At 40.1% G+C, this 13333-nt stretch overlaps 1 protein-coding gene across 1 annotated transcript in view; it reads left to right on the top strand.

The window, feature by feature from the left end:
• The window catches only part of UCHL3 (ubiquitin C-terminal hydrolase L3), a 51686-nt gene extending 47060 nt beyond the window's left edge, over positions 1-4626 (top strand). Inside the window, exons 7-8 of the mRNA XM_058670646.1 lie at positions 3925-3983; positions 4413-4626. Of these exons, the coding sequence (XP_058526629.1) occupies positions 3925-3983; positions 4413-4496 (143 nt within the window). The 3' untranslated portion in view covers positions 4497-4626. The remainder of the gene's footprint in view (positions 1-3924; positions 3984-4412) is intronic.
• Positions 4627-13333: the final 8707 nt, after the last annotated feature.

The raw sequence follows: 13333 nt of genomic DNA, 5'->3' as shown, positions 1-13333 counted from the left end.
GCGTCCATATGGGATCCCGGGGCTTTCAAGGCGAGGACTTTAGCCGCTAGACCACGCCTCCGGGCCCATAACTGTTGTTTTTAATCTCCTTTGATTCTAGACAATTCATACCTTTTCTTGTCTTTTATATCTTTTATACCTAAGAGTACAAGGCAGTTAAATTGAAATAGTCCTTCAAGAGAGTTAAACTGAAGTGATTTGGGTCCTCTGATATTCTCTGAAGATTTATGCGTTTTTGGAAAGATTACCCCCCAGAAGTGAACCTGTATTCTCAGGGCAGCTAATGGGAAGCACATGATGTCAGTTTGTTAGCTTTTGTTGCTTACTTTACATATCTGTCTGATTTCTCTAACTCTTGCAGATTTTTGCTACCCCAGTTTCCACATTCTGCTTTTTCTTTGCAGCTCATTGAGAACATTGAGGTCTGCTTGGATTTTTCTTTCCTTACCAGGATCAAGCAGAAAGCCAATATTATAGGACTTGCCTGTAGTTCTGGGCCACCTGTTTCCCACTGTGTAAAAACAACTGTTTCACGTGTTTTCAGCAGGACTGCTCGTGCAGTACCAGTTTCTGCAGCATGGTTAGGGGTGGAAATTACCTAAGGATCACTTCTTGACTTCCCCAAGTGGTATCAAGGAATTAAGCTATCCCTTATGGCCCTCTTTTGTAACTCTTCCTTCCCAATTATAAAATATGGCAAAATGCATAATTTCCTTTTTGTTATTCTCCTCAAGGTACTTAGAATTGTTTATCTTATTCTGACCACGGAAGCATTATTCTCAGTTGAGCCATAACCAATGTACTTTTCTCCTTAACTTTTTTTTATTTCTCCAGAGTTAATAATTGTCTTGTTTTGCTGTTGGCTTTGTTTTTGCTGAAGGTAGGGAGGGGGTAGGAAGTAACATAACACTCCCAAGTTCTTTTTCCGTGATCTAAATCTCCTTCCAGAGTATCAGACCATCTGGTATTCTGTTAACTTCATCTCCCTAGAGATATCTTTCTCCATGCCTTTTCTGCTACAGTCTGGGCAGCTTGTGTCCTAAGCCTTGTATATGTTTATCACCGAGGGATGTCTCTTAATCATCATCCTGGGGGTGTCCTGTGCTTTCACTAGTCTACTGAAATGCCTGCTCCTGGATGGCATATCTCCCTCATTCTTTTTTCTGCTTGCTTACTCTTTTGTTTTTTAGTACGTTCCCCAGTACTTTCTCTCCCAAGAGAAAAGATGAGAGAAATAAATATTCTCAGACCTTGAAGTCTAACGTTGTATTACTTGGCTGAGCTTAACATTCAAGGTTGGCGAATAACTCTTTCAAATTCTGATGGCCTTGCTCTTGTTGTATTTTAGCATGATGAATTACTGTTAAGAAATCTAACATTATTTTGCTTCTTGATCCTTTGTGTGTGATGTCTTCCTCCCCCCAAACCTTACAGACTTTTAGAATCTTTTCTTTTCCCTGAAAGACTTAACATTTTATGATGATGATAATAATCGTTAATATATATATTAATTTACAACTTATTTGAAAAGTAGAGAGAAACAAAAAGTCAGGAGCCAAGAACTTAATCCAGATCTCCCAAATGGTGGCAGGAGACCCAAGTGTTTGAGCTGTGCGCATATGGGAGCCATGTATACTCCCAGGGTGCACATTAGCAGGAAACTAGAGTCAGAGTTGGGACTGAAACATGGGCACTCTGACACAGAGTGCAGGCAATCCCAAGTGGTGTTTGCGTAACCTATTTTACTCAACACCCGCCTCTCCCTGCCTCATTTAGAAGGGGCAGTAGGGGAGAGTCTGTGAGCCGCAAGGGTAGTAGTAGTAGTGGTCAGTACAATAACTCTGCACTCTCACTGTTTTGACAAAATGTTAATATAAAAATAGATAATAAACATTTTAGGTTTCATGGTCTATAGACCATGTCTGTCATATATTTTTCTTTTTAATGTTTATTTATTTATTCATTTGATAGAGAAAGAGTGTGTTTTCATCTACTGGCTGATTTCCCAGTGTTGGGCTGCGCTTGGACAAAGATAGTATCTCAGCTCATCCAGGTTTCTCACATGGTAGCAGTGACCTAACCACATGAGCCATCACCTGCTGCCTCCCAGGGTGTGCATTAGCAGGAAGTGCCACTGGGAGTGGACTCGAACGCAGGCACTCTAATATTAGATGTGGGTGTTTTTACTGGTAGGCTAAACACTTGCCTCTTTTTTACATTTATGTATTTATTTATTTGGAAGGCAGAAACTATACAGAGAGAATGAGAGATAAGGATTTTTCATTCTCTGGTTCACTCATGATTTGCTACAATAGGCCGGTCTGGACTAGACTGAAATCAGGAGCCTAGAATTCTATCCTTGTCTTCTACAGGAGTGGCAGGATCCTTAAGAATTCGGGTCTTCGTCTGCATTAGCAGGAAGCTGTATTGGAAGTGGAGTACCTGAGACTTGAACTAGCGCTTCAGTATAGAATATAGGGTCACAGGGAGTGGCTTAACCACTGTTAAAACACAGCACTAAGCCCCCAAAAACCATTTGTTAAGGAACTATAAAAAAGGGGGGCGACGCAGTAGCCTAGTGGCTAAAGTTCTCACCTTGCACATGCCAAGGCGCCGGTTCGAATCCCAGCGGCCCTGCTTCCCATCCAGCTCACTGCTTGTGGTCTGGGAAAGCAGTGGAGGACAAGCCAAAGCTTTGGGACCCTTCACCTACATGGGCGGCCGTTGTGGTCATTTAGGGAGTGAATCAAAGATGAAAGATCTTCTCTGTCTCTCTTCCTCCCTGTATATCTGACTTTCCAATAAAAATAAATAAATCTTTTTAAAAAATTGGTGAAGGGTGAGATTTGGCCCTTAGGATATCTTTAGCCAACCTTAATATTACAATGACAGTACTAATCACTGTTAATCTCTGTTATAAGCTTCTATATAATGAAATAGTTCACAATTTAATTTTGTTTAATCTTTTGACATTTTCAGATTAGTAATTTTAATTTATACTTTCATGTTTGAAAATATACATTATTTTAATGAATAGACTGCCTAAGAAATAATTCCTAGAGATTATTAGCTCTTTATAGTCTAGTAAATTATAGTAAAGATAAGTGGATATATTATATTGTAATTTAGTTAAAGAGGAAAAAGTTTGTTTTTTATATTTTGTTTTCATGTAGAAACTAAAATATAGCAGTACAAAATGGAGTATACATTATGAATGTAGAAGATACTTATAAATGTAGAATAAATGGGTGATTGAAAAAAAGCATTTGCCACAAAAGGATGTATTCTTAAATTATCAATTGATTGAATGATTGATTGATTGATCGATTTGAAAATAAAATTTACAAAGAGGGAGGGACAGAGAGATTTTCAATTCACTAGTTCACTCTCCAGATGGCTTCAATGGCCAGGGCTGGGCCAGGGCTGGGCCAGGCTGAGGCCAGGAGCCCAGAGTTCCTTCCAGGTTTCTCTTGTGGGTGGCAGGGGCTCAAGTCCCTGGGCCGTCTTCTGTTGCTTTCCCAGGCCATTAGCAGAGATATGCATTGGAAGCGGAGAAACTGGAAAATGAAGTCACGCATAACCTGTTATGCCCTTAAACATGTCAATCTTAAGATCTTGTGATTCAGCTTTTAAGGTAAAAAAATTTTTTAAAATACTTTTCAGGGTAAAAATTGTGGATATAGCTTTTAAAAAGTTGACTTATATCAATTTTGCAAATTTTCTCCAGGAAATTACAAGCAGTGTTTATAATAAATTTAGTAAAAATTCATAGGCAGCACATTTAAAATGTTTCTTGTGGGACATATTATTTAAATTATCTTTTGATTTTTTTTTGTTGTCTCCCTCTGGGAATAGGAAAATGCAAATTAAAGGTATGTTATATTGGGAAAACAGCTAAGCATTCAACTTGTTTGTTTTCCACAGATGGGCGGAAACCATTTCCAATTAACCATGGAAAAACTAGTGATGAAACTTTACTAGAGGTAACAAACTCGCTACCCCACTTTAAGTATTATTAACATTATTGTTATCTTTGAAGTCTTTGTTAAGGTCCTTTGTATAACATTATGTCTGATTGTGGATGCCTTTTTGTCTTCATTCTTTCCAGTAATCTCAAAGAAAACTATCCGAATTAGTTTTAGAAATCTACAACAGATAAAGGAGTTTAGGGACTCTTTGTGTGCCCAAGTATCAAATTTGAAAGAGTAGTGTTGAAAGAGTTGCTCATAACATCCCATATTTTTTTTAATCTAAGACAGTATTAATAATATCTTAATCCTGGTTTTACATATATTAAAATATGGATGGGTTGATTGGCTTTGTATGAATTAGAAAAATATGAACTGTCCTGTGTCATTTGTAAGTCAGATATAGTGTATAAGCCAAAAATTATACTTTTTTTTCCCCTATAGGATGCCATAGAAGTTTGCAAGAAGTTTATGGAACGTGACCCTGATGAATTAAGATTTAATGCAATTGCTCTTTCTGCAGCATAGTTTGTCAATAATGGGAACACCAAATATTGTATTACTTGCAACAAAAATTAAATTCCCGCTGCCATACACTAAGTGAAAAATTTTGATATTTTCATTAACTTGATTAAACTTTATGTGGATTAAACTTTGACTTAACTTGTGTTTTGTATTACCTTTGTGCATAATTGCAGTTGCAATTCTATCCTTCCCTCTCTTGGGAAGAACTTACCTTGTGCAATTGCTAGCAATAAGCCACTTATTCTTTCTGGATTTCACTGGAGATCATATATTGGGGCACCAGCACAGTTTTCATCAGCATAGTGTGATTTTTGTGTTGTATCATAAAAGTTAACATGTTCATTAAAAAAAATTGCTCAGCACCTATTTGTAATTAGATGGTATTGTCTTAGGTGCAGGAGTGAATATTGTTGGCTAATTTATGTTCTTTTGAGAAGGCATGGCTCACAAGAATGCAAGACAAACTGTGTAAAACATTTAAATAGGATATATTTTGGGGACTGTCTTAATGGACACTTTAGATGTGGTCATTTTGAAGTTACACATCTGAATCACAAAAAGTAGCCAGGCATACAAAGGTGGTAGGAGAGAAGAGAGAGGAATAATCAAGGCAGAGTCCCTACAGTGATGGAGAAGGTAGCAAAGGATGAGGTCAAAGAGGGCTTTACTGATACAATAAAGGGCATTTGGATTAATTGAAAGTGATGATAAACTAATTGGTTTAAGTGATAATAAACTAATAATAAACTAACTTTTAAAGATGTACTTGGTTGACGAGAGAGACGGATCTTCGGTGTGCTGGTTCACCTCCCAGGTGGCCACTAAGGACAAGGCCAGGCCAGGTCAAAGCCAGGAACCAGGAGCTTTTTTCAGATATTCCAAGCACGTGAGCTATCTTCTGTTGCAGGGAACTGGATCAGAAATGGAGCAGCTGGGACTTGAGCCGGCATTCCAGTCAGCTGCTGTCACTGCAGGCTGTGGCTTCATGTGCTGCATTACAACAACATGTCCTTCCTGATGTAGAGATTTTAAAGGTCACTCTGACAGTTCTCTGGATGAATACTCTGAGGAGGGAGTGGGGGCAAACTAGGAGACTTGTGAGGTGCACGTTGCAGTTGTTCAATGAGAGATGGTGATGGCTAAGTCTTAAAAAGTGGTAGTAGGACCCGGTGTGGTAGCCTAGTGGCAAAAGTCCTCACCTTGCATTTGATGGGATCTCATATTTGCACCAGTTTGTGTCTTGGCTTCTCCACTTCCCTTCCAGCTCCATGCTTGTGGCCTGGGAAAGCAATAAAGGATGCCTCAAAACCTTGGGATCCTGTACCCACGCAGGAGACCCTGAAGAAGTTCCTGGCTCCTGGCTTCAGATTGGCTCAGCTCTGACCATTGCGACCACTTGGGGAGTGAACCAGTGGATGGAAGATTTTTCTCTCTGTCTCTCCTCCTCTCTGAAAATATGACTTTCCAATAAAAATAAATAAAGCTTAAAAAAAGTTGGCAGTAAATTAAATGGAACTGTATCAGTGAATTTGGGATATGCCTGAAAGAAAGAAGGGTTTCAACTGAGACTTTAGACAAGGTAGAAGGTGAAGGAGAAGTAGAAGGGAATTGATGGAGTTGGGCCAACACACAGGAATGAATGTCATGACCACGTGCTGTATCTTTCGCAGGATGTAGTGGTTGGTTGGGTATGTTTATTTATCATAACTCGTTGAATTGTACATTTGAAATCTGTTTACACACTTCGCTGTTTGCACATTTTATCTAAAAACCAAACCAAACCAAAACAAAAGGTTGGATTGGAATGAGTAAATTAGCAGGTAGAGCAGACCAGATTTGTCCAGAAAGAACCTGTGAACCAATACTTCAGTACAGATGTTATACACAGTTCACTGAGTTAATGTACGTTCCTGAGGCCATAACATGGAGGAAGTGATTTTTAGAAGTAATGTAGCAGTGGCTTACAGACTGTATTAGATATTTATTACTCAAGGTAAGATTACAGCCATATTACCTAGGAGCTTGGTAGAAAAGAACAATTTCAGACCCACTTCTAGAACCTGTATTTTACAAGCTCCCCAGATGACTCATACATATTAATCTTGGGAAGTAGTGTTTATAAAAATACATTATAGTAAGTGAAGCTCACTTTGGAGGATATTTGAATCAACCCTTGTCTCTTTTAAAAGTTATTTAAATCGACCCTCATCTCATGAGTAAAGAGGTACCAGATGACATGATAGAAATTTGGAAATTGAACCCAAAATGAGAGCTTTGAAGTAATTAGCAAAATAGGAAATATCTTGAAAGAAATTTGATTAACTAGCTGTGCGTAAATGATGTGTTTGTCATCCCAATAGTAACAAACAACTCTTGTTGCAATGTATTTGGTACTGACGTCTACATTTATATGTCTTTTAATTTTTATTTTTATAACGATTCCATGGCTGGTCAGGGTGGGAAGAATCGAGGGTTAGGGAAAATTGGGTGAACTCATTGTCTCCACTTTTGCTATTTCTTCTTCTTTCTGGGGGAAGGGAAGAGACACAGAGGGAAGCCACACGTGACTTTCCAAATGTCCTAGTACCAAGGGATGAGGAACTGGCCACGCCTGGCCTGGATCCTTGAGCTCACCTGCAAGAACATCTTCGTAGTGAAAAAGGCAGAGCAGTAGACACAGGCTCTGTTGTAAAAGGAGAATATGGCAGCTCATTTGGTGTCATAGTAGAGGAAGGAGAACTGGAACTCCCATAGTTCTTGTATTTGACCTTTTAACAGTGTCTTTCAGTACTCGGATACTTTTTTTTTTAGCTTGACCCAGCTTTACTTCCAGCTTTTTGTTTGTTTCCTCCTGGTGACAGGAAATATCTTCCAATTCTGAGATTCTTTCTTCGCCTCCTCCATTCTGTTTTGGAGACTCTCCACTGTACTTTTAATTTGCTCCACTGTATCCTTCATTTCTGATATATCAGCTTTCATTTGATTCATTTCCAGTGTGACAATTCCTTAAATTCCTTGAACTCCTATATGATGTGCTTCTCATTGTTGATAAGAAGTTTTGTAACAAGTGTTTTGAATTCTGTATCCCCCATTTATTGATATATTCCTCAGTTAACTCTGAGGTTGGCAAAGGCTTTTGTTCCTTTGCAGAGGAGTCTTCAGTAATATTCATTGTGCCTTTGTCTCCTCTTTTGCTCTTGGTCATTGTACTTCTGGTTATCAGATTCTTCTTGGGGTAGATTTTTTTTTTAAAGATTTATTTATTTTTATTACAAAGCCAGATATACAGAGATGAGGAGAAACAGAAAGGAAGATCTTCCGTCTGATGATTCCCCAAGTGAGCGCAACGGCTGGTGCTGTGCCGATCTGAAGCCAGGAGCCAGGAACCTCCTCCAGGTCTCCCACGTAGGTACAGGGTCTCAAAGCATTGGGCCATCCTCGACTGCTTTCCCAGGCCACAAGCAGGGAGCTGGATGGGAAGTGGAGCAGCCAGGATTAGAACCGGTGCCCATATGGGATCCCGGTGTGTTCAAGGCGAGGACTTTTTAGGCGCTAGGCCACGCTGCCGGGTCCTTGGGGTAGGTTTCTAACCTGTGTCACCCAGAGGTCTATGATTCGATTTTACTTATTGTGGTTGGTACAAGGCTCTTTGCTTGCAGTCACTTGTGCCACTCTCTTCAGTGAGTTCCAGGTCTGGGTTTTTATGTTAGACTTCTATCATGGTCTCCATAGATCCAGCTCCTGGCTCATCACTTTCCACCTCCTGTGATACCATGCTGAGGCTGCACCATTGTCTGTACAACCTTTCTCCCATTTCCAATTCAAGCAGTTCCCAGGATTAGTGAGACACCAGGTATCCTATATAGCTAGGTGTTAGTGGTGCTGATCTTCCCAGAACCTGTTAGCTATTAGGTCTGAGGGCCACGTGGACCTATTTTGACCCGTACAATGCTAAAGTTGGTATTATTTTCCCTGTGGGACCAGTGCAATGCACTGAGCTTAGTGAGTTTATACCCAGCTCAGTGCATGTGCAGCTCATTGCTGTCCCTGCAGTCTTAAAGTTTTTCCACACTATACTAAATGGTACCCAATGAGCCACTACTAGAGTTTTCTTGATCTGCTGGCAATCAGGGCTGAGGGCTACCCAGACCTGTCTTGGGTGGAACCTGTAGGATGCCACATTGTTGCAGTTCACTGAGCCACGGATGATTTCACTTCCAGCTCAGTGCATGCACAGTACTGTCCATAGCCTTTGCTTCCTTATACAAAATGGTACACAGTTTGGCTCAAAAAGGCTGGACGAGGCTGTGAAATCTACCCTGTTGCACATTGGCCATCAGGTACCTGATGCTCTGTCTGCTCCTGGTCAAATCGAACAGACCAGCAGGACAGGCAGTTCTTTGTCTGGGTTCACCTCCTGAGCTCCCGGTGAACACCTCTTCCCACCTTGTTGCTGGTGGAATTCAGGTCACAGCTCGCTGGATGCCTCTGGGGTATCAGTCACTGCAACATCACACTGTTGTGTCCACTGTTTTCCTGTGTCTGTCAGTGTCGAGGTGCACCTCTGCTGTCATTTGTCCTTTCATATTCCTGGAATGTGCCCTCTCTGCTTCGTACTGCTCATGTTTGTCCATCTGTTTAAATGTGTCCTTACCCCATTCTGCCATCTTGATTCTGTCATAATTATATGTCTTAAATAGTCCTCAGCAGTCTTTTGCCTCTTGTCCTATTGGATTTCTCCCACTGTAGTTTCATAGTCTTAAATCAATGTTGCATTACCTGGAATTTACATGCTTTCTCCATGTTTGCCGAGAAGAACACTTTGTATATAATGGGCAAGAAGAGTGATGAAGCCAATTATCTTTTAAACATTGGGTTAAACTTGCCCTAAGCTAAAGATACAGTGTTGAGGTGGGACAACTGCAGAGCACCCCAACAATAAGCAATTACTGTATACACTAAGCATTCTTTGACACTTACTTCAGCTTGATAGCCCTTCCAAAAAGAAAAAATCACAACAAATACAGACCCAACTGGCTTTTGTTCAAAACTCATGAATTGGGGCAGTTTCCATTTTCATAAAATAGAATGAAGGCTCTGGTTGGTCAATAATACTGAGTTTTGTAAAGTGAGAACAAGGAAACAGAACACTGAAGAGACCAGGTAAACATGTTGCCTCAGCTTGCTTCTCTGCAGGAGTTAAACCAGAAGAGACTTCCTCATTCTGACGCAGGTACATTGGTATCTTTTCAGGAGAAATCAATCTATTTTGAATCTGTACACTTCCTTTTAGTTTGATTATATGGCAGGTAGTGGATGCATTTCTGCTTTGGGTTTGATCCTGTGGTTTCATGGAAATGCTCAGTCTAAACAGTGGTCTCCCAAACTGTAATAGCTCTTTGCAGAACGTACAACCTGAACATTTTCTCTTGGTTCTCCCTTCCCTGAACTTTGTTTCTTCCTCTGTGGCCACAGTGCTTTGTGTAGTCACTTTCCTGCAACTCAAAGTGGTTCATAGTTGACTTTGAATGGTAACTATTAAAGATGTGAGACTAGTCAAGTTTGAATCATTTTTGTATACTGCTGTGGACAACTATGATAGATTCAGGCAAAATAGAGCTAAAGCTAAATGCTTAGTGGACTTTTGGGGATTCTCGAGCCATCATTCTTCAGCAGATAGATATAAAGGATTGCTTTAAACTGTAGGAACATAGAAGCTTTTATGAACTCTAACTGCTGATATTTTCCATGTTCATTAGTGACTGAAATGGAGGTTTTCTGTATTCTGTATTGAATCAGACTTCAAGATGTTTTAAATAAAAACCATATTCTTCATGAAATTATTTAAAGCTATTTAATTTCAGTTTATTTTTATTCCATCTGAAATTTATGTCCAGTGTTTACTAGGTGAGTTTTATCATTGAACTGTATGTGTGTGTGTGTGTGTGTATCTATCAATGTAACTCTCTCCCTCTCTCTTTATATATATATATACACACACACACGTATGTATATATATCACGACTTGCTTATATAATGAAAATATAATTTAAAACATTTTTAGGCATTAGTGTTTCTCTAACACTGTAGCTTTCACAAAATTGTCTATAGGTTTAAGATTCCTCTATTGGGTCTTGTAAGAATTGCAAAGAGGTGGGATCAGTGCCGTGGCTTAGCAAGCTAATCCTCCACTAGTGACACTGGCTTCCCTATGGGTACCAGTTCTAGCCCTAGCTGCTCCGCTTCCCATCCAGCTTCCTGCTTGTGGGCTGGGGAAGCGGTGGAGGATGGCCTGAGGCCATGGGCCCCTGCACACACAGGGAAGATCCAGAAGAAGCTCCGGCTGCCGACTGGCCCATCTCTGGCCATTTTACCTATTTGGGATGAACCAGCAGATGTAAGATCTTTCCTCTCTGTCTTTCCTATTCTCTCTGTAATACTGCCTTTTAAGTAAAACACATTTTTAAGAAAAAAATTTGCAAAGAGGCTTACTCCCATCATTCTCAAGTTTTCTTACAAAAATTGATTTTCTTTAGGTAAAGCTTAGGTACATATGCATGTTATGCACACAAAAATAATGTATGAATATGTGTATATGGGGGATACTTCAACAAATTCATGGAATAAGGGAATGAAGAATATACATTTTCTGTGAACCTTTTGGAGATGTTTTCTATAAATATAGTAATCTTTCCATTATCTGTTTTTTCCTTCTTCTTGTATTCAGCCCACCACGTATAGACTTTCTCTATGGCTGTTATTCATTAGACAATACAGCAATACCAACAGTTTTCACTGTAACAGGAATCAGGCAGAAGAATTTGTACAGGTTATCTGTAAATGCCATACCATTTTAGTTAAGGCACTTGAACATCTGCAGATCTTCCTGTCTGAGGTGGGGTGTCCTGGAACTAATCCCTCAGCCTCACATACACATTCACTTATACCTGAACTCTGTATTAATTAAATCCTTTACTGATGTGAAGTAAAACATTTGGAATAGTACATAATCATTGTAAAAGGTTTCTAGAGCTATTTTAGACAGATTTATAACAATGCACATAAAGTGGAATGGTTTTTATCTGCTGAGATTTTAAAACATGGTTCCTGGTTGCTTTCATTAAAATTACTACTAAAAGCCAACTGTGGAATATTCTGTTTTCTGATGGCGGAGTGTTTTGTTGTTTCTTTTGCTTTTTTTTAATTGAAAGATGTGATCTACTGAAAACATATACATTATTGTATGTATAAGATTCAACATCACACAAAAAGCATTTCTTCTTTTTATTCTTTTTATTGGGTTAATATTTGTTTACCTGAAATGCAGTGTTAGAGAGAGAGAATAGTCCATCGTCTGGTTCCCTTCACCAACGACCACCAAGGCTAGGGCTGGGCCAGGTTCCCAAGGCTTTGGGCCGTCCTCGACTGCTTTCCCAGGCCACAAGCAGGGAGCTGGATGGGAAGTGGAGCAGCCAGGATTAGAGCTGATGCCCATATGGGATCCTGGCACGTCCGAGGTGAGGACTTTAACCACTAGGCTACCGTGCCAGGCTTCAGGAGCGTGTTTAGTCTAGTTACTAAGATACATACCTCCCGTGTGCGGGATGTGTCTAGACTTAGTTCCCAGATCTGCCCCTGAGTCAAGCTTTCTGCTGTCATGCAGTGGTGATGTGTCAAGTGGTTGTTTCCCTACTGCCCATGTGAGAGACCCAACTTTAGTTACTGGCTCCCTGCTTCTGCCTGGCCCAGCTCCAGTTGTATATATTTGGGGAATCCCAAAGGATGGCAGTTCAGTCTGTTTCTCTGCCTCTCAAATAAGACAAATGTTTCTGAAATGTTAATGGAAAATATATTTAATGGAGCCCAGCACAGTAGCCTCATAGCTAAAGTCCTCACATTGAACCCACCAGGGTCCCATATGGGTGCTGGTTCATATCCCAAAATAAATTCACAGAAAGAATACTTAGAGGCAACTCTTCATCTCAGTGTCTTAGTTTTAACCTTGCCTTTTTCGTGTTCAGAAGACTAAAGCAGGTACCTCAGTGGTTACAGAAATTCCAGGGAAGCCAGGTCATTTTTAAGAACCAGCAGGCTTCTCTTGTTTGCTCAATGTCCACAGGATGCCTAGCAAAGTTTCTAAATTAGCACAGGAGAGGAAATGCTCAGGGCATTTGTCCCTATCTGCACAGTATTTGAGGGCTGATCCTTTCATAGATACTGAAGATTTGCTAGGAAACTAGACTGCTTTTAAAATGGAAAATCGGGCCCAGTGTGGTAGCCTAGTGGCTAAAGTCCTCTCCTTGCATGCTCCTTAATCCCATATCCCGGCTGCTCCACTTCCCTTCCAGTTCCCTGCTTGTGGCCTGGGAAAGCAGTAGAGGACGGCCCAATCCTTTGAGACCCTGCACCCGTGTGAAACACCTGGAAGAGGCTCCAGGCTCCTGGCTTCAGATCAGCTAGACTCTGGCTGTAGCAGCCACTTGAAGAGTGAACCGGTGGACAGAAGATGTTTTTCTCTGTGCCTCTTCCTCTCTGAAAATCTGACTTTCCAATAAAATCAAATAAATCTTTGAAAAAAGAAATGGAAAATAGTTCTCAAAGTTTGGAGTCTCAGAAGCCCAGGGCAACGTTGGAGGGCCAAGAGAGCTGTTGCATTCTTGTACTAGAGATGAAAAATCAATGTAAATAATATTTATTTATTTAAAAATAAAACATCATCTCATGCTAGCATAAATAACTTTTTAAAGATGTATCAATTTTTTTATTGGAAAGGCAGATTCATAGAGAAATCGAGATAGAAAGATCGTTCATCCACTGTTTCACTCCCCACATGACTGCAG

Source organism: Ochotona princeps, chromosome 12 (genome assembly GCF_030435755.1).
Source record: "Ochotona princeps isolate mOchPri1 chromosome 12, mOchPri1.hap1, whole genome shotgun sequence".
NCBI classification, from domain to species: Eukaryota; Metazoa; Chordata; class Mammalia; order Lagomorpha; family Ochotonidae; genus Ochotona; species Ochotona princeps.
Note: the sequence above shows the minus strand (reverse complement) of the source record. Positions and strands in the feature narration are given on the sequence as shown.